Source organism: Phoenix dactylifera, chromosome 3, assembly GCF_051530095.1.
Source record: "Phoenix dactylifera cultivar Ajwa chromosome 3, Ajwa_hap1_PhDact_Kaust_v1.1, whole genome shotgun sequence".
Lineage (NCBI taxonomy): Eukaryota > Viridiplantae > Streptophyta > Magnoliopsida > Arecales > Arecaceae > Phoenix > Phoenix dactylifera.
The window spans coordinates 9,320,562-9,342,487 of NC_143192.1; the positions used below are offsets into that span (position 1 = coordinate 9,320,562).

The window sequence follows — 21,926 nt, forward strand, 5'->3', positions numbered from 1 at the left end:
AGAATTCTGGATGAGTTACTACGACCAGGAGATTTTTCTTCTGGAGCTTCAGTGGGGGGGATCACAATAACAGTACCAAAGAATGCTCCAACACAAGAAGATACCGGCAGCCTCCTTGGAGTTCCACTGGAGGGGAACACGGTCCTCCATATAGTTGCTAGTCGAGGACATCTCGATATTATCGAGGAGATTTGTCGTAGAGTGGTCTCTCTTTTGGCAAGCACCAAACACAAGGCTCGACACTCCATTGCATTGCGCTGCAAGGGCTGGGGATGACAAGATGGTCTCCCTCATCATCCAGCTTGCAAGCGAGGGCGAGATCGAAGAAAGAAGAGTCGTGAGGGCGAGGAATAGGAACCAGGCGAATGCTTTGCACGAGGCCGCTAAATATAACCATGCGAGCGTGGCCAAAGTACTGATGGAGGAGGATGCTGGACTGGCGTCAATGCCGAATAGTGTCGGCATGTCTCTGCTCTATCTGGCCATCGTGACAGGATCCCTCGATGTAGCCAAAGCCTTGCTATGGTCTTCCTCCTGGGAGAATGCTTCTCCAGCATCTTACGCATGCCGTAACAAGAAGGATTCTAAAATCCTAAGAGAGAGGGATGAACTGTAAGTGGTTTAAGTAAAAGAGTTTGGCCATAAGAGGGTTTATACAAACCTCCTAAGTGGGCTTAGCCATCAAAGCGATTGGGATACCTCATGCTGGTGGGGGACACCCGTAACAGCTGTTGTTCAGCAGTTGGACTCCCCCTGTTCCATCAATTGGCATGAGGTGGCTTCCCACAGATAGGCTGCCGACATAGAGTCAGGCTGGCCCATCTGGGGTCTGGGCCCACTCATCAAATGTTTGGCCATGTGTTGGGCCCAATTATTACGAAAATCATGATGGTTATAATAATGTTTATTATGATTGCCATGATAACCATCATAAAATGAAAAGTAGTATACAATAAAGGAACCTATAACATTACTTCATCATTTCACCATTTGCACAATCAATGAAGGAATCCTATACCTTCATCATAGATTGTCTATTTATGCCATCTCCTTGATATCCATAGGATGAATCATAATCTTCAAGCTTTCCAACTCTAGCTCAATTAGCCAAGTACTCCCTAAAATCTAGGATTAAAATTTCCTAAGAAGGCGATCCTAATATCTTATATGCTTTCCGATTTCCTACCATCTCTCTCTCTGAGTGTGTCTGTGTGTGCCACACTTTAAGTTTAAACATAATTAGTGCCTCCAATAGTGCTACAATGATAAAAAAAGGTTCGCCATCATGGTAAAAAAAGAAAGAAAGAAAAAAAAGACTATGTGCCTATGAAACCATTATAAAAGCAAATAGCACCATCTTTATAAAAAGCTTTGCTAAAGAGCAATGAGAAAGAATATATCCATAGCTTCTAAATGAAGTTTAAACTTTGTTCTTGTATCACTTTGCTTTTCTTTTCCAACTCCTACTTCTAAACACTTTATTCTTTGTTCCCTCTTAACAAATTACGGAAAATTATTTCCTTCCTCCCGTTACATCAAAAATATTTCCTTCTCCTTTCAGGCTAATTCCTTTTGCCTGCCTTTTGTATATCCTTTTTTTGTAGCCTCTCCTGATGTAAATACTTCTCCATCAATAAATTTGGGTGGGTTTATTGCCTCCCCTTCAATCAAGAGAGAGAGAGAGAGAGAGAAGTCCTTGGTGTACACTAAGATGCAAAAACTATAGCCGAACCCCTTCAATTAAGAGAGAGAGAGATAGCATTCCTTGGAGCACACAACGCTGCTGAAACTATGGCCGAGGAGAGCATGACTAGCCAAAAACAACACAAACATATTCCAATCTTGAAGTTCCTCCGGGCGAAGTCCAGCCTGGTCGCGTACCCATGAATCCTAAATTGCTCGAATTAGTAGCATCAGGAGACAAAAGAATTCTGGATGAGTTACTATGACCAGGAGATTTTTCTTCTGGAGCTTCAGTGGGGGGGATCACAATAACAGTACCAAAGAATGCTCCAACACAAGAAGATACCGGCAGCCTCCTTGGAGTTCCACTGGAGGGGAACACGGTCCTCCATATAGTTGCTAGTCGAGGACATCTCGATATTGCCGAGGAGATTTGTCGTAGAGAGGTCTCTCTTTTAGCAACACCAAACATGAGGCTCGATACTCTATTGCATTGCGCTGCAAAGGCTGGGGATGACAAGATGGTCTCCCTCATCATCCAATTTGCAAGCGAGGGCGAGATCGAAAAAAGGAGAGTGCTGAGGGCGAGGAACAGGAAGGAGGCGAATGCTTTGCACGAGGCCGCTATATATAACCATGCGAGCGTGGCCAAAGTACTGATGGAGGAGGATGCTGGACTGGCTTCAATGCCGAATAGTGTCGGCATGTCTCCGCTCTATCTGGCCATCGTGACAGGATCCCTCGATGTAGCCAAAGCCTTGCTACGGTCTTCCTCCTGGGGGAATGCTTCTCCAGCATCTTACGCAGGCCCTAACAAAAAAACGGCGCTGCATGCAGCAATCCTATGAAGTCGAGGTAATCGAGCACTTGACCTATATACTGATCTCACTCTTCTTCTTTTTTTTAAGGAACTTGCGTAGATCACCACCTTTTCATATGGAGTATGAAACCACCATGGAATGATCAAATACTAAAGAAACAAGAAAGCTATATCAAATAATACAAAAAAAAAAAAAAAGCACAGCCACCTAGGAATCTTTTCCTCAACCTCAGAAGATCCAGAAAGTGGGAATTAAGCAACTGCTAACTGCAATTATTCACTAGGAAGAACTCAGGCCTTAAGAGATTGACCCTTTTTTTTTTTGATGACAAGGGAGGCAAGATTGCCAACTGGCTTTTATTGAAATTAAGGGATCGGCCCAAAAATGAAGTAGACGGGATGTTGTCGAGACCAGATGTGATCGAGTGGATCGGCTTGGCCCGCTTCTTAGCTGGTGTTGTTCCTGCCCATTTAGGATAACAAATAACAAACTTTGATTTTTTTTCTTCTTTTAGTGTTCTTGTGATGATTAAATATCTTAATAGATGCATATAAGCAGAGTATAAAGCAAGTATATGCATGGAAGACAATGCTCCGTCTTTTAATTTGTGAAAGCACCATGAACAATGTATAACACAAGTACTCACCATACCTTTCATAATGCTTACGTGATAGGAATTACACGAGACTTATTGGATTGGAAGCCAATGCTCGCCAAAGGTGTGGATTCCTCTGGGGGAATTCCACTTCATTATGCAGCTTTAGAAGGTCATCGTCTTACGGTGAAGCTATTATTAGAGCGATATCCCTCTACAACCTACCAACCAGATGCCAATGGCTCATTTCCCATACACATGGCAGCTACTATAGGAAACGTTCCTATACTTCGACAGATCTTAAAACAGTGCCCAGATACAGACGAATTATTAGACAAGGAGGAAAGAATTTTCTTCATGTCGCTTTCAAAAGGGGAAAGTTAAATGCGGTCAAGAGAATTATCTCCACGAGACCGGATCTCAAGAAGCTGTTAAATGACCAGGATAATGAGGGAAATACGTCGAAGCGAGCGTGCATTTTCTTCTCCGGGATGAAGCCGTATGCGTCAACGTTATCAACCACGACGGCTTCTCCCCTCTCGACTTGGCTTACGGAATCTGGGATGAAGACCTGCAATTCCAGAGGGTAAAACTCTTAACGACCTCATGCATGTTTTGCTTGCCATACAAGCATAAGCACTTTTTCTTCAACTCACATATGTATGAACGCCCTAGATATTTTTCTAAACAGAAATCTTGATCATGAGCATTCATTTCTTACGATAATAAATGCTAATCTTGTTAACGAGACTTCGGCTCACTGGACGGCACCTTTTAGCTCTTATCTTGTGAAGAGATCCGGAATTACCTTACCTTTTGTACCCAAAAAAAATCCGTATTTTTAATAAATAAATAAATATTATCATCGAGTCTGGGATGCTCGCTTATAAGGAGTGGATATGTTAATGTTAACTATAAACATTTAGTGTTCTCAATCTTTCAACTAATCTCTCTTTTTATGTTCTAAACTTTTTCTTGTACCGTAGAATGCAGCAGGAGTTTCCAGTATTGCTCGCTGCTTGGCTTTAACAAAGGCTCTTTCCAGTCCTCCATAATTGCATGATTTAGAAAGCGGTAAATTATCCAGTGATGTGGTCAAAGAGAAACTGACCGGCGATGATAAGTACAAAGATTTCCGGAGACAGGCGAATTTTGCCAAAAATCGCGGGATTGCTTCTGTGTTGATTGCTACGGTCACATTTGCTGCTGGTTTCACCGTCCCCGGGGGGTACGTAGCTGATGATCATCCAGGCCGTGGCACAGCAGTTCTAGCAAAAGAGTATGCCTTCAAGGTATTCCTAGTCTCAGATGCCTCCGCGTTTGTCTTCTCCATCATTGCCACATTCTGGCTCATGTATGCAGGAATGTCGATACTTAGTATACATCATCGCACACGATACCTCGTGTGGGCTGCATGGTGTCCATGGGTGGCATTTGTGGGCATATATGTCCACTGCATTCGCGATGGGTATATATGTAGTGTTGCCTCCCAGCTGCAAGCGTATCAGGATTCTTTTATGCATCATTGCTCTTGGAACCCCTTTTTTAGAACGTATGTTTAACACTTATAGCTACCATATTTTGGCGAAAACAATGAGGATCAGGCAAAGGTATAGACAATGTATTTGCCCAACGATACACCCGCATGATAAGAAACGTCTTAGTTTGCCGCGCCCCGGTGGAGCTCTCATTGCGTCTCCGTTTGTGATATTGGGCACGTATGCTATCTTTTTCCTGTTAGCGAGGCTCTAGGTGTGTAAAAATCGAAGCAGCAGTTGTCAGCTTGCATGGCTGACAGAAGTCCAAAGATAGCTTGTGGATTGCATTAGTAATATTTTAATTATTTTTTACTTTTCACACGTAAAATTTTCTGTCTCTATGCTAAAAATATTAGCTTTTATGGACGTGGCAGTAAAATGTTTGCTCTTTTGCTCTCTTGTAAATAGAAAGGAAAAGAAAATTCTCTCTTTTTTTAGCCTCCTTTGACTGAGCAGAGATTACAGCTTCACTTGGTTTTGAGATAGAATTAAACGAGTTTGCAATTTTAGTACCAGATATATTCCTCAGTATGGCATGTATTGTGATACCAGCACTCGATGTGGAGAAGATATCAAATCTCAACAACTAATCCATATGCTTTGATAGGGCTTGTATGAGATAGTATAGTGTTATATAGCAACTCATAACTCTGGATGCCATAACAACCAGTTTAGAGGAACGCAACCCTCGTAGCAGCCGCTGGTGGAGGATGTACAGGCACACAGAAGTCTCTCCTAGCGACCTCTTTTGATGCATCAATGTGGATAAGGTAATCACTAACCAATTATATTTATAAGTCCAAAAAATCATTGAAAGATCTATACGTATGGAGCATGACATGGGCAGCCATGTAGGTTTTCTGTTCAGCTTTTTGCTAGGTCATGGAGGCTGTAAATGGCAGCTAGAAGGAAAATGCATTTGAGTATAGACTGTTAGCCTAGATGCACAAATATAATTAAATATTTCTAATATTCAAAAACAATAAATAAGAAGAATAAACTAGCAAATAACTAACTTGACAATATAATAATAAAATGAAGAAAGAGAGAGAAGATGGCCTGTGGATCGAAGCACGCTGATGCGCTGTCCCAGGAAAGTTTATGCCCCCCACGCACGGGTCTGCTGGCACAGATCTCCTAGAGATACGACGATCCAATACAGAACCACGTCTTCCCCGTCAGTGCGCCTCCAGGGAAGAAAGAAGAGCACGTTCACGCTTGCAGATAGCTCAAAAGAAACTTAGAAAAATTATGAGGAGAAGAAAAATTTTCTTTATTTCTTTTCTCCCCAATGATCCCTAGAGCCTTTTTTATCTAGACTCTTGGAATAGGGAGAAGAAAAAATTTTGATTGTACTTTGAAATGATCCCTAGAGCCCTTTATATAGGCTCAGGCACGTCAAAAGAAGAAGATTCCCCTCCCGCGGATTGATGACGTGTCTTCTTGTGCTCCTTTGATTCTTCGGCTTATTGCATTTTGGCCGTTCATGCTTCCTTCCTTCTTCGAGGGGCCTTTCCATGTTTGCTCCTGCGCTTGATACATGACACTTGTCATGGTTTGCTTTCATTAGAAATTCTTCCATGTTTGCTCCCTTGCTTGTGCACGGATGCTTGCCACTTGGCCGTTAACCAATTTTGGTTTTCAAATTTTTAAATTATTTGATTTAATTCAACAATCCCCCACATAAATTAAATATTTAAAAAAAAATTAAAATCAAAATAAAATTTAAAAAAAAATCAAAATAAAATGCTGAGTATCTTATATAATGTAATAGGTGTAGGTACCTTTCGGTTTGAACCTTCACTTAGTGACAATTGATTACCTCTGTGGAGCCAAGGTGGACTATGCCTTGAACCTTGGTCCATGGCTCAGATTTCATCAACAGCACACATAATATAGCGTGAACATGCTCGAAACGGGTTTGCGCTTTACGGCCATGCGCAGGTATCTCTTCATGTGTGTTATTAGGGAACAGCCCACTTTCCACAGTCGCGGCCTCACGACTACACGCATATAGGTGAATCCTGAAAAAGGGTACGAGCAAGTAAGTACCCTGCCTCATGGGTCTCGGATTCATTAAGAGTAAAAACTCAACCTAACCCTTGCTTTTTATGAGCACTGTTGCCCTAGGGATGGGAAAAACAAATAGTGCTCCTCATTAGTCACCTATCTAGCTTGTTTCTACCCATTGAACCTTTTCAGGTTGGGTTACCACCGTGGTGACTTTACTTATGGGCTTAGCCCCATCCCCCTCGACAACTCTAGAACCACTGTTCTAGACAATCCTTTGGTAAGCTGATCAGCTAGATTCCTTTCGGATCTTACAAAATTTAGTGCAATCAAGTTATTCTTTAATTTGTATCTCAATGATTTATGGCGCACTTTCAAGTGCCTATTCATTTTCACATTTGCATTTTCTTGATTGCATTTATCTATAGCAGATCTGCAGTCACAATGAATAGATATAGAAGGTAATGGTGAAGTCTCAATAGGCAAATCTATCAGTAGATCTCTAAGCCACTCGGCTTCAATGCTAGTGGTATCTAGGGCAATCATTTCAGATTCCATGGTGCTCCTAGCCACTACAGTTTGTTTGGTAGACTTCCATGATACAGCTGCACCTCCTAAAAGAAAGACAAAACCAGTGGTGGATTTGGTGTCAACTGTATCACTGATCCAGTTGGCATCACTATAGCCTTCCAGAACAGCAGGATAACCACAATAGTGTAATCCTAGAAATATGGTACCCTTAAGGTACCTGAGAATTCTTTCTAGAGCAGTCCAATGATCATTATTAGGATTGTGAGTATATCTACTTAGTCGGTTCACAAAGTATGCAATATCAGGTCTGGTATAATTTGCAAGAAATCCTAAAGAACCAATGATCTGGGCATACAAGCTTTGATTGACTGGATCACCTAAGTTCTTCTTTAGATGAAGAGATGGATTATAGGGAGTAGATACAGGATGACAATCAGAGTAGTGAAACTTTTTAAGAATTTTCTCCACATAGTGGCTTTGGGACAAAGTTATTCCATTTTCATTCCTTATGATTTTAGTATTAAGGATTAGGTCTGCTTGTTCTAAATCTTTCATGTCAAATTTTAGAGATAAAATTGTTTTACTTCATTAATAATTTCTAAGTCTGATCCAAAAATTAGGATATCATCTACATATAAACATAAAATTATAATTTTGTTATTCTTCTTTTTATAATATACACATTCATCTGTGTTATTAATTTTAAATTCATTAGTTAGAATTATTTCATCAAATTTAAGGTGCCATTGTTTGGGGGCTTGTTTTAGACCATAAAGAGATCTAATCAACCTACATACCTTTTTCTCTTGACCTGGGACAATGAAACCTTCGGGTTGGTTCATGTAGATCTCTTCATCTAGGTCCCCATTCAAGAAAGCAGTTTTAACATCCATTTGATGTATAACCAGCTTATGAATGGAAGCCAAGGCAATAAGAATCCTAATAGTAGTGATTCTAGCTACAGGGGCATAAACATCAAAGAAGTCAATCCCAGATTTTTGAGTAAAACCTTTGGCTACTAACCTAGCCTTATATTTGTCTACAGTTCCATCTGGCCTAAGTTTCTTCTTAAAGATCCATTTACACCTTATGGGTTTACTTCCTGGGGTAGGTCTGCCAATTCCCAAGTATGGTTTTGGATTATAGATTGCATTTCATTATCTATTGCTTCTTTCCAGAAGGGGGCATCTAGAGATTTCAAGGCATCCTCTAAAGAAGTAGGAGAGTCTTCTATTAGGAATGTGTAGTAGTCTTCTCCAAAGTTCTTTTCAACTCTAGTTCTTTTACTTCTTCTAGGTTCAGTTTCTTCTTCTTCTTCTCTAAATCTGGTTCTGCTAGAACTAGTCCCTAAGTTATTATTGGTATTTATTTGATCATTTATCCTTGTTTTAAAAGGAAATATACTTTCAAAGTAGATTGCATCTCTTGCTTCCATTATAGTGTTGTTATTAATTTCATTTATTTGAGAGTTAAACACTAAAAATCTATTAGCATTACTCTCAATTGCATATCCTATAAATATTGCATCTATTGTTTTGGGTCCAATTTTCTTTCTTTTATTTTCTGAAATTTTTACTTTAGCTAAGCACCCCCACACTTTTAAATATTTTAAGTTAGGTTTTCTATGTTTCCAGATTTCATATGGAGTTTTATCATTATGTTTGAATGGAATTCTATTCAAGATATAAGATGCAGTTACTAGTGCTTCCCCCCAAAGATTTTCTGGTGCACCTGAACTAATTAACATAGAGTTAACCATATCCATTAAGGTTCTATTCTTTCTCTCAGCTACTCCATTAGATTGGGGTGAATAAGGAGCTGTCACTTCATGAATTATCCCATGTTCTTCACAGAACTGGGTCAGCTCAAAAGAGGTATATTCACCTCCTCTATCAGACCTTAAGATTTTAATCTTTTTATCTAGTTGGTTTTCAGCCTCTGCTTTATAGACTTTGAATTTATTTAAGACCTCATTTTTAGCTTTGATAAGATAGAGGTGACAGTATCTAGAAAGGTCATCTATGAAAGTTACAAAATATTTGTTTCCACCCCTTGAGGTTCTCCCTGAGTCACATACATCACTATGTATGAGTTCAAGGAGATCAGAATCTCTACTTACAGAGTGAAAGGGTTTTTTAGGTAATTTGGCCTCTACACATATCTCACATTTATCATTATTCTTAATTTCTAATTTTGGGATTAAATTCAAGTGCATTAATCTTTTAATTGAATTATAGTTTACATGTCCCAGCCTACTATGCCAGACAACAGGAGAGTCAATATGAAGAACAATAGAATTTTCATTCATAGATGGAATAATTACATTGAGTTTAAACAATCCATCACAAAGAAAACCTTTTCCGATGAAAGAGACACCATGGGTTACAACAACTTTATTTGATTCAAAAACAATTCGGTATCCTTGCTGGACAAGCAAGGATCCACTAACTAGATTTCTACGGATGTCTGGAACGTGGTGCACGCCTTGCAGAGTAAGGATCTTCCCAGAGGTAAGTGTCAGATCCACTCGTCCCGCTCCAAGCACACGGGCCACAGCATTATTACCAATGGTCACAGTTCCTCTACATGAGATCTGATAAGATGAAAACCAGGAGCGATCAGAACAAACATGTATACTAGCTCCGGTATCAATCCACCAGTCAAGTGCTAATTGTGTCATGTTAACTTCAGGTATGAAGGAAACAGACCTGATAGCAGTCTCAAAGGAGTTAGCCCCACAGGTCACCATGTTGGCCTGGGCACCAGAAGTGGTAGGACCCTTACTTCTAGGTTGACGAGGAGTAGTGATCTTGTAGAAGCATTGGTTGGCCATATGGTTGGTCCGACCACAGACAAAACAGCAACGAACAGATTCTCCTTCTTTCTCTTTCTTCTGGTTCTGAGAGAAGTTGGGTTTTCTGTTGTTGGGCTGAAAGGAGTTCCTATGGTTGAATGATTTCTTCTTGAAGGACTTGTTGTGGTTGGGACGGAAAAAACGATTCTGATTTTTGGATTTGGGCTTGGATTCAACATTGTTGACTTTGGGCAAAGGATTGGAGGAGTGAGATTTTTCTCTAAGGCGATGTTGTTCTTCAATCCTAATAGAATTTAGGACTTGGGTTAGAGACAGATCACCTTGGGTGTGGCTCAAAGTCTTGGCAAAGTCTGACCAGGTAGAGGGAAGTTTGTCTATAATACAGGCAACTTGGAAAGACTCATCTAAGTGGGTTCCATTTGCCTGGAGTTGAAGAATCAATGTTTCATATTCATGGATTTGATCATTCATAGATTTGGAATCAACAAATTTAAACTTGCTAAAGTCAGAAGCTTTGAATCTATTTACCCCGGCATCATCAAGTCCATATTTATTTTCTAAGGTATCCCAGAGATCTTTGACACTCTTAGCTATATAATAAATATCATAAAGCCTATCAGAAAGGGCTCCTAGAATTCTATGAAGACAGTGGTAGTTGGTTTCTTCTGGAGTCCTAGTGGAGGATGCATCATCAGAAGGAGCAAGGTTTGGGTTGTTGCGAGTAGAAGGTCGTGAAGCAGATGGGTTAGACCCACCAATGGCGGAGATCAAGCCTAAGGTGGTGAGCCAGAACCGTATTTGATTCTGCCACCTTCTAAAGTTTTGACCATCAAATTTTTCAGGTTTAGCACTAAGATTTTTAGATGCGTGGGAAGCCATTAGTTTGTAGCTTAACACAATTTTGACACCTGTGGAAATGAGAAGGTTTATGTCAAATTATTGCACTGATATTTAAATTGAACTTTAGATCTCTAATTGAAAAATCCAAAGAATAACAGCCAGATCAGCTCCAGATCGGTGGTGGAGCACTTGGCTCACTTAAGTACCAGCCTTTCTTAGGCACGTATGCCTTTTTGACAAGCTTTTCTTAGACACCGTTATTCAATAGATAATTTCACTAGATACCGTTCAATTTTATCCTAAGTGCAATATTAAGCTAGCTCCTATGAATTAACCAATTTCCGAATTTCCGTTTGAATGGAATCTGGAAATTACTCCGTAAGGAGTCCAAATGGAGGTATTAATAAACCTCTTGGAGGTTAAGCAATCTAATATTTTGCTTGAAAAATTAAGTACTAAAGTAAAGCTAGCATAAATGTGTAACAGTTAAAATAGAACAATTTATAATTATGCAGCAAAATATTTAATAAATATTGCAATCTAAAATCTAGTGCTAACTGTACATAAACTTTCCTGGATTGTTAGCCTAGATGCACAAATATAATTAAATATTTCTAATATTCAAAAACAATAAATAAGAAGAATAAACTAGCAAATAACTAACTTGACAATATAATAATAAAATGAAGAAAGAGAGAGAAGATGGCCTGTGGATCGAAGCACGCTGATGCGCTGTCCCAGGAAAGTTTATGCCCCCACGCACGGGTCTGCTGGCACAGATCTCCTAGAGATACGACGACCCAATACAGAACCACGTCTTCCCCGTCAGTGCGCCTCTAGGGAAGAAAGAAGAGCACGTTCACGCTTGCAGATAGCTCAAAAGAAACTTAGAAAAATTATGAGGAGAAGAAAAATTTTCTTTATTTCTTTTCTCCCCAATGATCCCTAGAGCCTTTTTTATCTAGACTCTTGGAATAGGGAGAAGAGAAAATTTTGATTGTACTTTGAAATGATCCCTAGAGCCCTTTATATAGGCTCAGGCACGTCAAAAGAAGAAGATTCCCCTCCCGCGGATTGATGACGTGTCTTCTTGTGCTCCTTTGATTCTTCGGCTTATTGCATCTTGGCCGTTCATGCTTCCTTCCTTCTTCGAGGGGCCTTTCCATGTTTGCTTCTGCGCTGGATACATGACACTTGTCATGGTTTGCTTTCATTAGAAATTCTTCCATGTTTGCTCCCTTGCTTGTGCACGGATGCTTGCCACTTGGCCGTTAACCAATTTTGGTTTTCAAATTTTTAAATTATTTGATTTAATTCAACATAGACATGATCCGAAGGCGAGGAATCTTACGAGATGCTCCATTCGATCAGAGGGAGCAAACTTTATGGATTTGGCTGGAGAGGCAGAGTTGATGGCAGAGGTAAGGAGTGTTATCTGGGGCTGAAATCCACCAATGGAGCCTGGTGAGAAATTGTGAACAATATAAATGACTAGTTGAGTGCAGTTGCTAATTAATAGTGTGATGACTGAAAAGCTGGCCCATGGACAGTATAGTAAGTTTTATTTTCTTGGCCAACCATGTTTTTCCTGGCATGTTTAGATATAAACAATGCTGGTCTTTTCTGGGTCCCTTGCAGTTGAAGGATGGTTCTTTCATGTATGAGTTTGCCACCACATGGTGTCTTCTTGTACGTTCTCCTTGTCAACATCTTCAAATTCTCATTACCATTGTCTATATGGGTCATGGGTCGGGTCCGCTCTCACAACATTTTATAACAATCTACAATCTCACCTAAAAAGGCTAGTCGAAAGGTATTTTTTGGATTCGTTAGTTCTGCATAAGATATTTCCAGCGAATAACCGATTTAGGACTAAACACACACCCCTATGGTCCTCATAAAGCCTCTTGAGGTCTTTTGTTAGGCATGGTTGATTGCAAATGACAACAAACCTGGTTCATGGTAAAAAAGTTTATAAAAAGCCCCGTAAGGAGAAAGGGCAAGAGTTAGCTATTTGTACCTGGTTTGAGGGGAGACAGAGAATGGAGGGAGCAGAGAAGGAAGCAGTGGGGGTATTTAGGCTGATCAAGGCATTGGCGCTGTACCTGAAAGATGGGAAGCATAAGTGCCATCCAAGTTATTCTGCTCATTATCCGACAAATTATTTATTCAATGGAAAAAAAAATAAAAACAACTTTGAGAACCATTTGCTAATAGGGCTTGATTGTGCAAAGATATCGCTTTATTCGCTAACAAATAAATGATGTGAGTCAATTAAAAGATCCAACGTTAAGCTTCCAATAAAACTTTAAATAACATGCAACATCACTTTTTACCCCCATTTTCATAAATAAAAATTATTTTTTAAATTTTTTAAAAATGTATTTTTGTAATCAACTACTATTTTTGTGAACACACACACAAAAAAAAAACAATCTTTCTTCCAATCCTTGATGATGGCTGATGGTAGAGGCAATGGCAGGATTTAGTTTCCAATTTCACTAAGTGAAGTCACTACCATGAAGTTATGCGGATACGATAGCTTTTTTTTGTCTTTCTTGTTCCTTATCTTGGATTTTTATGATGTTTTTTTCCATGAATACCCTTCTATATATTAGAATTTATATGAATACCTTCCTAAAATTGATATCTACATACTTACCCTCATCAAACACTATTTTTGCATGAATATCTCCACTATAAAGGTTCTATAGTCAAAATCACATTTATTTAAATTAAAAATTAACTAGAATTGTGAAATTACTATTTTACCTACGAAGCAAGTAATGAGTTAATGGGTCTCGCTAGGAACTTACCTGACTCGTTGATATTCTCCTCTTCCACCTGCGACCGCTCTCTTCCACTCATGATTGCCCCAGTCACTCTACTTTTTTTTAAGGTATTTTTCAATCTCTCTCCATCTCTCACTTTTCCTCACCTGTCTGAAATTTCCATTCGCATGGCTCTTTTCTCCACCACCGGCAGCCTCTCTCTCTCTCTCTCTCTCTCTCTCTCTCCCTCTTTCCTTCATGGGAGCTCTCCTTGCCGTTGATATCAGGGTCCCTCTCATCATCGTTCCATTCCCTTCTTATCAATTCGACAAATATTCTTCTTGGTGCAAATTCCAGACCTCAAAATCACGAAGCATGGCGTTAGAAAGTGATTTTAAATGGAGGAAAAGTATGTCATCAACTTTAGCCAATGAAAGCCCACAATGCACTCAAACTATCATAAGTGTGTGCAACTTAAAGGTACCAAAGATCCTATGTATGTACTATTTGAGAGAAGCCTTCTCAAGTAGTTCCCTACTATTTTTTTTTTTTTTTTTGGCTAGATAGTTCACTACTTCTTCACTGTTTTTTTTTACTACATAAATATGAGCGAGCAATATCTTTTTCCTTGTAGTTTGTTATATATGCCATGACAATGGCTAATGGTAACCTTCATAATGCAGTATTTAGATAATCTAAAATTTAATTTTTAAAATATCTTTAGGGATCATATATTTTTTATAAATATACAAAATTATATGAATATTTTTATAAAATTGCTATTTACATTTATAGTTTTATAATTTTTTCTTTTTGCGTAGCTACTCAAGGTTTTACGGTCATTTCAATTTTAGACCGGTCAAATATATATATATATATATAATTATATATACAAAACTAGTATTTAAGGTGATACAAGTGAAAATAGTAATTTTATGAGAATATTTACATAAATGAAGAGGGTAATATACGCAAAAACGAAAATCATCTTCATCACCGACTACGTTCGATTCCGCGCTGTCTGCACGTCATGGCGCTCCGCGTCGCCGGCGAGGCCCCGCCATCTCCCCCGGCAGCTCCCATGGCTTCTCCTCCCACACGATTCATCACCAGACAACGCCGACGCCGGACGCCTCTTCTTCGACCTCAGGGACGCTCGAGCTCCCCGAAACCCGTGGTAAACGGTTCTGTGGATCCTCCCATGGCTGGTTGGTGCTCGAACGACGCCTCGCCATCTCCCTGTTGAATCCCGTCACCAGAGCCCACATCCACCTCCCTCCATTGAATTTCTGCACTTTCCTCCCTCAGAGGAGGACGCCACTGGCGAGGACGACGCGGATCTTATTCCAGGTCCAAATGCGCGCCAGTTGCTCGACAAATGTTCTATAAAGAATGCTGTCTTTTGTCATCGAATCCCGCTTTGGACTCTGACTGCATTGTTATGGCTGTCCTCCAAAACATGGGGATTTTGGCCTTCTGTAGAATTCGGGATGAATCGTGGATCCATATTTCCGTCCCAATCCCGAAATCGATGTCGCTTATCATAAGGGAAGGTTTTATTCAGTCACTGCTTATGGAGAGATTACAGTTGATGATGTCAACGCTCCTCAAGAGGACTAGATTGCATTCGAGGCTACGATAAGGCTGGGACCAGAAATATTTTCTCCACCAATAATCTCGGGAGCTGCTTATGATGGTACGGAATTTCGAAAGCCAAAGGGCCAATGGTGGAATGAAGTATGATGTGTTCCAGTTGGACGTAGATGGCCAGCGAAAGTGGCTCAAGGTGGAGGACATCTGCGACATGCTGTTCTTGGGTGATAGTAATTGCTGCTTCTATCTCTCCGTTGTTAATTTTAATAGATGGTGTGAGGACCATACGAGCGTGTGTTTAGTCCTACATCGGTTATTCGTTAGGTAGATCTTGGATACGTATACATGATCAAAAAACTCAAATAATACCTTCCGGCTAGCCATTTTGGATAAGGTCTTGGGTTGTTACAAATGGTATCAGAGCAGACCTAGTCCATAACCTATGTGAACTAGGGGACACTGACCACGGGCTAATCGTGGTGTTTGTGATTAGATTTAAATAGATTTGAATCCAAGCCTGACGAGGACGTTAGGGCTTGAACGGGGGAGTATGTGAGGACCCATGCGAGCGTGTGTTTAGTTCTACATCGATTATTCACTGGGTAAATTTTGGATACTTATACAGGATCAAGGAATCCAAATAATATCTTTCAACTAGCCATTTTGGGTGAGGTCTTAGATTGTTACAGATGGAGTGGGAATTTCATCTACTATATTGTTTCTTATTTTCTGCAGCACTATAAAGATGGTGATCGTAGAAGTCATACTATGAATTCATTCAGCTTCAAGGATGACTACGTCGTGCAAATAGCATGCAATTTACGTGTATCTTTGTTGCATTGGTCGCCACCTATGTGGGTTACACCTAGTTTGTTTTAGGAATGAAGGGGAAGCATCAATCCGATGGTATTTTCAGAACCTATGTTTCCTTTGTCTTGCATATATAGTATAAGTATATACATAGGCAATGCTAGTTATCATTCAGTATCTTGGCCTTCTCCCATGGGGTGTTCTAAAAGTCTGAAGAACTTCATTTAAGTAAAATCATTTAACTGATCATCGAGAGTGATTGCTGTGGGTTTGATTCTTCTGTATCTACTTTCTTATGAGTTTACATGGTTCTCTTGTTTTTTTGGATGGCAGAACAGAATTCAAAAGCAAGTGCCGCAGGTTGAGCAGAAGGAGAAAAGTAGAAGGTACTTTTGGATGCCCATTTACAAGTGCACACAGAAAGTTTCTAAAGCCTATGAATGCTAGCTTGACAACTTGGTACTCAACCACACCCATAGTCATACAGGTTACACCAATCCTTTCATACTGAATAGCACCAAGATTTTTTGATGTACACAAAATAATACCTCAAAGCATTACTCAAAAGCAAATCAACTACATGTGGATGATGAATGATGATTTTTTGTTTTCTTGTGAAACTAGGATAGGTTAATTCCCACCTTTTCTACCCCGGTTTCACTCATTTCTTGAGGGCGAGTTCAATTAGAATCGAACCTTCGACTTACTTGCCTAGTTGGCGAGAGGTGCAACCGTGTGAATTGAAGTTCAATGATCTATAAATTAGGTGTCGCGATTGGGTTAGGTCAGAGCCAGAATGGATCAGGTCAAAGATAAGTAAAAAATCTATCAACCTAAATATAACTATTTATTAAATAGGTCCAAAATCTGTTAAATCAGTATTAGAACTGATTGAATCAAGTTAAATGTATTAAACCGATAAGCACTTTCAATGTTTCATATGGTACGCTTCCCTTGGGCCCCAACGGTCCAAAAATAAAATTTAAAATTACCAAAAGGCCCCGCACATTGGAATTCAAAAAGAGAATACTAAAATTACCAAACAGCCCGTGACCGTTCTCCCATCCCCTTTTCTCCCAACCATCCGATCGATGATCCCTTCGATCAGCCCACTGCCCTTTTACGAAGCCTCCCCCAGGCGGCAAATAAAATTTGAAATCCGAAGAGACCCTACTCTAAACGACGGGATCCCACTCCTTTTTATTGCCGCATCGAACCGACAACTCCCCAAAGCCCGCCCTCCTCCTCCCAAATCGAAGAAGAAATCTTCAAAACCCTACCCCAAAGGAATCCCCAAATCCTTTTCTTGCGATCTCTGCGGTGATTCTTCTCGTCTTCTTTCCCTGCGATCTTTGTTTTGAGATGGCGGCGAAGATCGGAATGATGGATTCGGCCTACTTCGTGGGGCGGGGGGAGATCCTGGCCTGGATCAACTCCACCCTCCAGCTCAATCTCTCCAAAGTCGAAGAGGTTTCCTCGATTCTTTCTCCCTTTGACGATTCTTTTATTTTACTGGGCTGTTTGTTTTTAAAGATTTAGATCTATCTTTGTTCTTGATCCGATGAGGAATTGGATCCTTTTGATCTCATTTTGTGCTGATCATATGAGATGGAATGGGATTATAGGCGGCGTCGGGGGCGGTGCAGTGCCAGCTGATGGACGCGGTGCACCCGGGGGTAGTGCCGATGCACAAGGTGAACTTCGACGCCAAGAACGAGTACGAGATGATCCAGAACTACAAGGTCCTCCAGGAAGTCTTCAACAAGCTCAAGATCAACAAGGTCTCCATTATATCCTCTTCTTTAAATCCCTCTTTCTTTTTCGATACTCTGATCTCTGGTTCTTTTTGTAGTAATATTTGCTTTTTGTTTGTTCCGAAATATATTTCGAGAATTCTTCTAATGTCTTCTTAGTTATTGTCTTCCAAGGATAACTTCTGAAATTTTTAAGATTTCTTTGTTGCTTTCTTGGTTTGTTGATATCTAGGGTAAGTGTATCTTGTAATGAGGGAATCTTATGGGTTTTCCAGAATGATGTCAAAGATTTACATTTTCGCAATAAACTTGCAAAATATTTATGGGTATGAAATGCCGAATATCTTGAAGACATCAAGTTGGTCTTTTGTTTGGGGCAATTATTATGACTGCTCATATTCCTGTTGCTAATTGGGATTTTTTGGGCAATTTACTGCTCTAGTGTCTTTTGAGCGCTTAGCGGTTTGGCATGAGAATTGGGAAATTTATTATTGTAGAGTCATTTTAGTTTGACAGTTGAATGGTTTAGTGTATCAAATGGTAGAACCTTGGGATTTTTTAATACAAAATGACAAAATGATGTTGATAATAACTTATTGAAAAAGAGCAAAGAAAGACCACTGAGTTTGATCAATATTATAGTTTCATTTGTTCGGATGGTTTTTTGATTTTTTTTTTCCCCCACTCCTTGATCTGTTAGATGGCTTTCAACAATGGAAAATATGAGTGCCAAAACATTCCAGATGTTAATGTTACTCCCTTTACAAAATACAAGTGCATAGGTAGTGACACCACCTAATGAAAGTAAATCCCTCACTCCTATCTCTTTAAGAAACATTCAAATACCTGGATGATGGCACTAAATCACATGCAGCCCCGGTGCAACCATCTTCCTAATATATAAACAAAATATGGCAAACATATGTCAACTTGTCAGAAAATCGAATTAAACAAATAAGAAATTTCTGAGATCTGTTTCTTGCTGTCCTCCAGAATTATATGTTCAGGCTGTCTTGGTTTTGCAATTAACTAAGAAAGTGTAGTGAGAAGAGAACACGATCAAACTTTTCTGAGTGCATCTTACCTAATGGGTAATGTCATATCATAAGCATTCATTGGAAAACGATCATGGCTGAGTTGTTTCTTAAGGGGTCGCTCCACACCACAACCACACGTCTTTTTGTTGCTTGTCCATGTCAAACCAGGTTTCTTTAAAATTAACAGCAGCCTGTGATTCCTCCATGTAAATTTAACTGCAGGTATTAGAAAAGACTTTTCTAAGCTAAGCATTTTGATACAGATTTTCTTTGGCTCCTTTCTTTTCACTGCATCTGACATTAGATATAAGTAAGTAATCTGGGTGTGGGCTTATCCCTTTACCCTGTTTATTGGATTTATGTTCCTTTATCTTCTAAGCTTTTTATGATTTCTCTGAATTTAAGATCTTCTTGGTTTTGTACTGCAGGAGTAGAACTGAAATGCAATTTTGTTATGGACCTGGATGTTGTATTCCTGGAAGCTTGTGATAATGCATTTAGATGAAATATTATCATTATTCTGGAGAGTTTACATATCTTGAGTTTTTGAATGCTCGTCGCTGTAGATTTGGTCTTGATTTCATGCATGCAAAATTCTTGTTTTACCTTTTCCTTCTACGGACAAATTTAAAACTTGGTGTTTCACTGCGACATGTTGTGTGTTGTATAAGGCTATGGGTATTTTTTTGTAGAGGTGGATTAATTTTTGTGTTTTCTTGGGCTTCTGTTTTTCAAGATGTTACCACTTGGGGTGGATTAATTTTTGTGTTTTCTCGGGCTTCTGTTTTTCAAGATGTTATCAATTGAGGGCTTCCACTGTAAACATGAAGAGTCCATTTTAGTTAGGCAGCTCTCTCTGTTACTTTGAAGTTTTTCGGTTGAAGCAGAATGTATGCATAACTAGCGGTTAACAAAACCTGTTGACAGAGTGAGCACTGAGCAAATTTAGAGAAAGAGTAGAAAGCTGATCTTCAATTGGATTGCCTAGGGCTTAGAAACAAACCGAACTGAGTTGATTTATTGTCCTTATGCTCATGTGACTTAATTTCCTTCAAATAATATGTTCTAATTTTGTGGTTATCAGCATGTTGAGGTAAACAAGCTCGTGAAAGGAAGACCCCTTGATAACCTTGAATTCATGCAGTGGATGAAGAGATACTGTGATTCTATCAACGGTGGCATCATAAACAAGTAAGTTATATTCGTTTGTTTGCTTTCAGTACATTTGCAATATTTTACAACTGAATCTGTTGGGTCAGTAAAAATCCATTCATTCAATGCCAACATTGTCTTATTAAGATGCTTCCTGGATTATTGTTTGAGACAAAAATTTTGTGTAAATCTGGAAAATAAGATCAACACTGTCGATCTCATTGTGTAAATCTTATTGTAAGAAGCATATTGAACATTACACTTTTCTTTTTCCTCATGAAATCAAATTTTCTTTTGTTGTTCTCTAACAGAATCTATTCAACATTTCACCCCTCTAATTTATGTTTTCTTTTCATCTATTGGAAATAATCTCAGAAAGTTTCAACTATGCTAGTTGTGAGGGTACTAAATTGTATGCAAGTATGCTTGTTTTTTGCTTAAGCTGATCGTTTCAAAATATTTTTATGTTTCAATCTTATTGTCTTCTAGCTACAATCCTGTGGAGAGAAGAGATACTTGTAAAGGTGGGAAGGAAGCAAACAAAAGGACAGCACCTACACATGCTTCCAAATCTTCATCTGCTGCCTCCAAAGCTCAAGCCTCACACTCCACCCGGAAGAATGATGCACATTCAGCAAATGCATCACATAAGACTGCAAAACCTGCTACTAATGCTGGAGGACAAGTTTATGATGAGCAGGTAAACTAGATTAATATTAAGAATGTGGTTTGATTTATGGTCTTATTGAAAGTCTAAAAGAATGAACCTGACTCCAGATCACCGAGTTGAAGCTTTTGGTTGATAGTCTGGAGAAAGAAAGGGACTTCTACTTTGGAAAATTGAGGGATGTTGAGATCTTATGCCAAAGCCCTGAGATAGAGCATTTGCCTGTAAGCAGAACTTCACCTCATTCTCTATTACTTTTTTTTTTTCCAGCAGTATTAGTTCTCTATGGGTTTTAGGGGAATATGTAGCATAAGCGTGAAATGTTATTTCAGTGGAATTGAATTTGCTAATACTGCCATGTTCATGTAGATTGTTGGTGTCATCCAGAAGATATTGTATGCTACAGATGACAGCCCCTCCATCATGGCAGAAGCACAAGCTATGTTAATGCAGCAGCAAAATCAGCAGCTGGCACTGAGTCCCATCCTCGAGACATCGGAAGAGAAACCAAAGCAGGAAACACAAAAAAGAAAGAACATCTCAACCATAGAGGTTGACATGGCAGCCAGCTCGACATTGTCCCCAAGACAAAGGCTTTCTGACATCTCAGACGTTCATTACTGTGGATCACCACTAACAAACTGCTGAAAATTTTGAGTTGAAATCAGGTGGGGCTTGTGGTTTTTAATGATGCATCCCAGCTATTTATATTTCCATCACATGTCATTCGCTTTGGGTGCTTTGTCAAATGCTCTTGTTTGCTGAACTCCCTCTTTTTTTTTTGTTCTGGAGGCAGGTCTGCTTGCACAACTGGCTATTGCTTTCCAAGATGGAACCTGGTTCTGAGATCTTACCCTATGAAGTTGCGCCGAGTTTAATGGATCTACTTGCACCAACTGTAGCTTCTCGACTACAGAAGGGAGATTGCCCATTGATTCTGAGATCAGACCTCCTGATATTTGTTTTCATCATTAGGTGTTATTTTGCCTCCTGGATTCTGGTTTTATGCTGTTAGTATGGGTGTCCTTGTCAAAGAGATGTTATTGCTAGAGCTTATAAATTATTCATGTTTCTTTTATGCTTCCTTTTGACGTTTTGTTTTGTTAGGTCCACTTGATAGCTGCACAGGGTGGACAGTGGTATCTTGTAGTATCTTGTTTACTGGTTCTGGGGCAAACCATGATGTCTTTCATCAAAGCATATTGTGGGTCGTCACCTTTTTAAGCAATCATAGATGGATTGAGAACACGCCGAAATGTGTCAAGATAATTCAACAGGACATTGTTCATGATGGATCATAGGGATTATA

At 39.5% G+C, this 21,926-nt stretch overlaps 2 protein-coding genes across 2 annotated transcripts; both read left to right on the forward strand.

Annotated features, from left to right (window-relative positions):
- The first annotated feature begins 280 nt into the window (after nucleotides 1–280).
- On the forward strand, nucleotides 281–6,982 carry LOC148714231 (uncharacterized). Its single transcript, XM_089929366.1, has 4 exons — nucleotides 281–569; nucleotides 1,954–2,490; nucleotides 3,552–3,685; nucleotides 4,158–6,982. The coding sequence occupies exons 1-4, from the start codon at nucleotides 281–283 to the stop codon at nucleotides 4,659–4,661; spliced, it is 1,464 nt and encodes a 487-aa protein (XP_089785492.1). The 3' UTR covers nucleotides 4,662–6,982.
- Nucleotides 6,983–17,199: 10,217 nt separating this feature from the next.
- EB1C (end binding protein 1C) lies at nucleotides 17,200–21,701 on the forward strand. The gene is made up of 7 exons (XM_008808302.6): nucleotides 17,200–17,477; nucleotides 17,633–17,788; nucleotides 19,883–19,989; nucleotides 20,440–20,650; nucleotides 20,728–20,841; nucleotides 20,987–21,285; nucleotides 21,414–21,701. Exons 1-6 carry the CDS (start codon nucleotides 17,370–17,372, stop codon nucleotides 21,263–21,265), a joined length of 975 nt encoding a protein of 324 aa, XP_008806524.4. The 5' UTR covers nucleotides 17,200–17,369; the 3' UTR covers nucleotides 21,266–21,285; nucleotides 21,414–21,701.
- The last annotated feature ends 225 nt before the right edge of the window (nucleotides 21,702–21,926 follow it).

What these genes read in the sequence shown, in the direction of transcription:
- LOC148714231 (XM_089929366.1), top strand. Translation starts at nt 281, where the DNA reads ATGGTCTCCCTCATCATCCAGCTTGCAAGCGAGGGCGAGATCGAAGAA. An exon ending in TCCAGCATCTTACGCATGCC is followed by an intron (nt 570 to 1,953) that starts GTAACAAGAAGG and finishes TACTATGACCAG; the next exon opens with GAGATTTTTCTTCTGGAGCT. An exon ending in TTCTCCAGCATCTTACGCAG is followed by an intron (nt 2,491 to 3,551) that starts GCCCTAACAAAA and finishes CAGGATAATGAG; the next exon opens with GGAAATACGTCGAAGCGAGC.
- EB1C (XM_008808302.6), top strand. Translation starts at nt 17,370, where the DNA reads ATGGCGGCGAAGATCGGAATGATGGATTCGGCCTACTTCGTGGGGCGG. An exon ending in AACGGTGGCATCATAAACAA is followed by an intron (nt 19,990 to 20,439) that starts GTAAGTTATATT and finishes ATTGTCTTCTAG; the next exon opens with CTACAATCCTGTGGAGAGAA. An exon ending in CTGAGATAGAGCATTTGCCT is followed by an intron (nt 20,842 to 20,986) that starts GTAAGCAGAACT and finishes ATGTTCATGTAG; the next exon opens with ATTGTTGGTGTCATCCAGAA.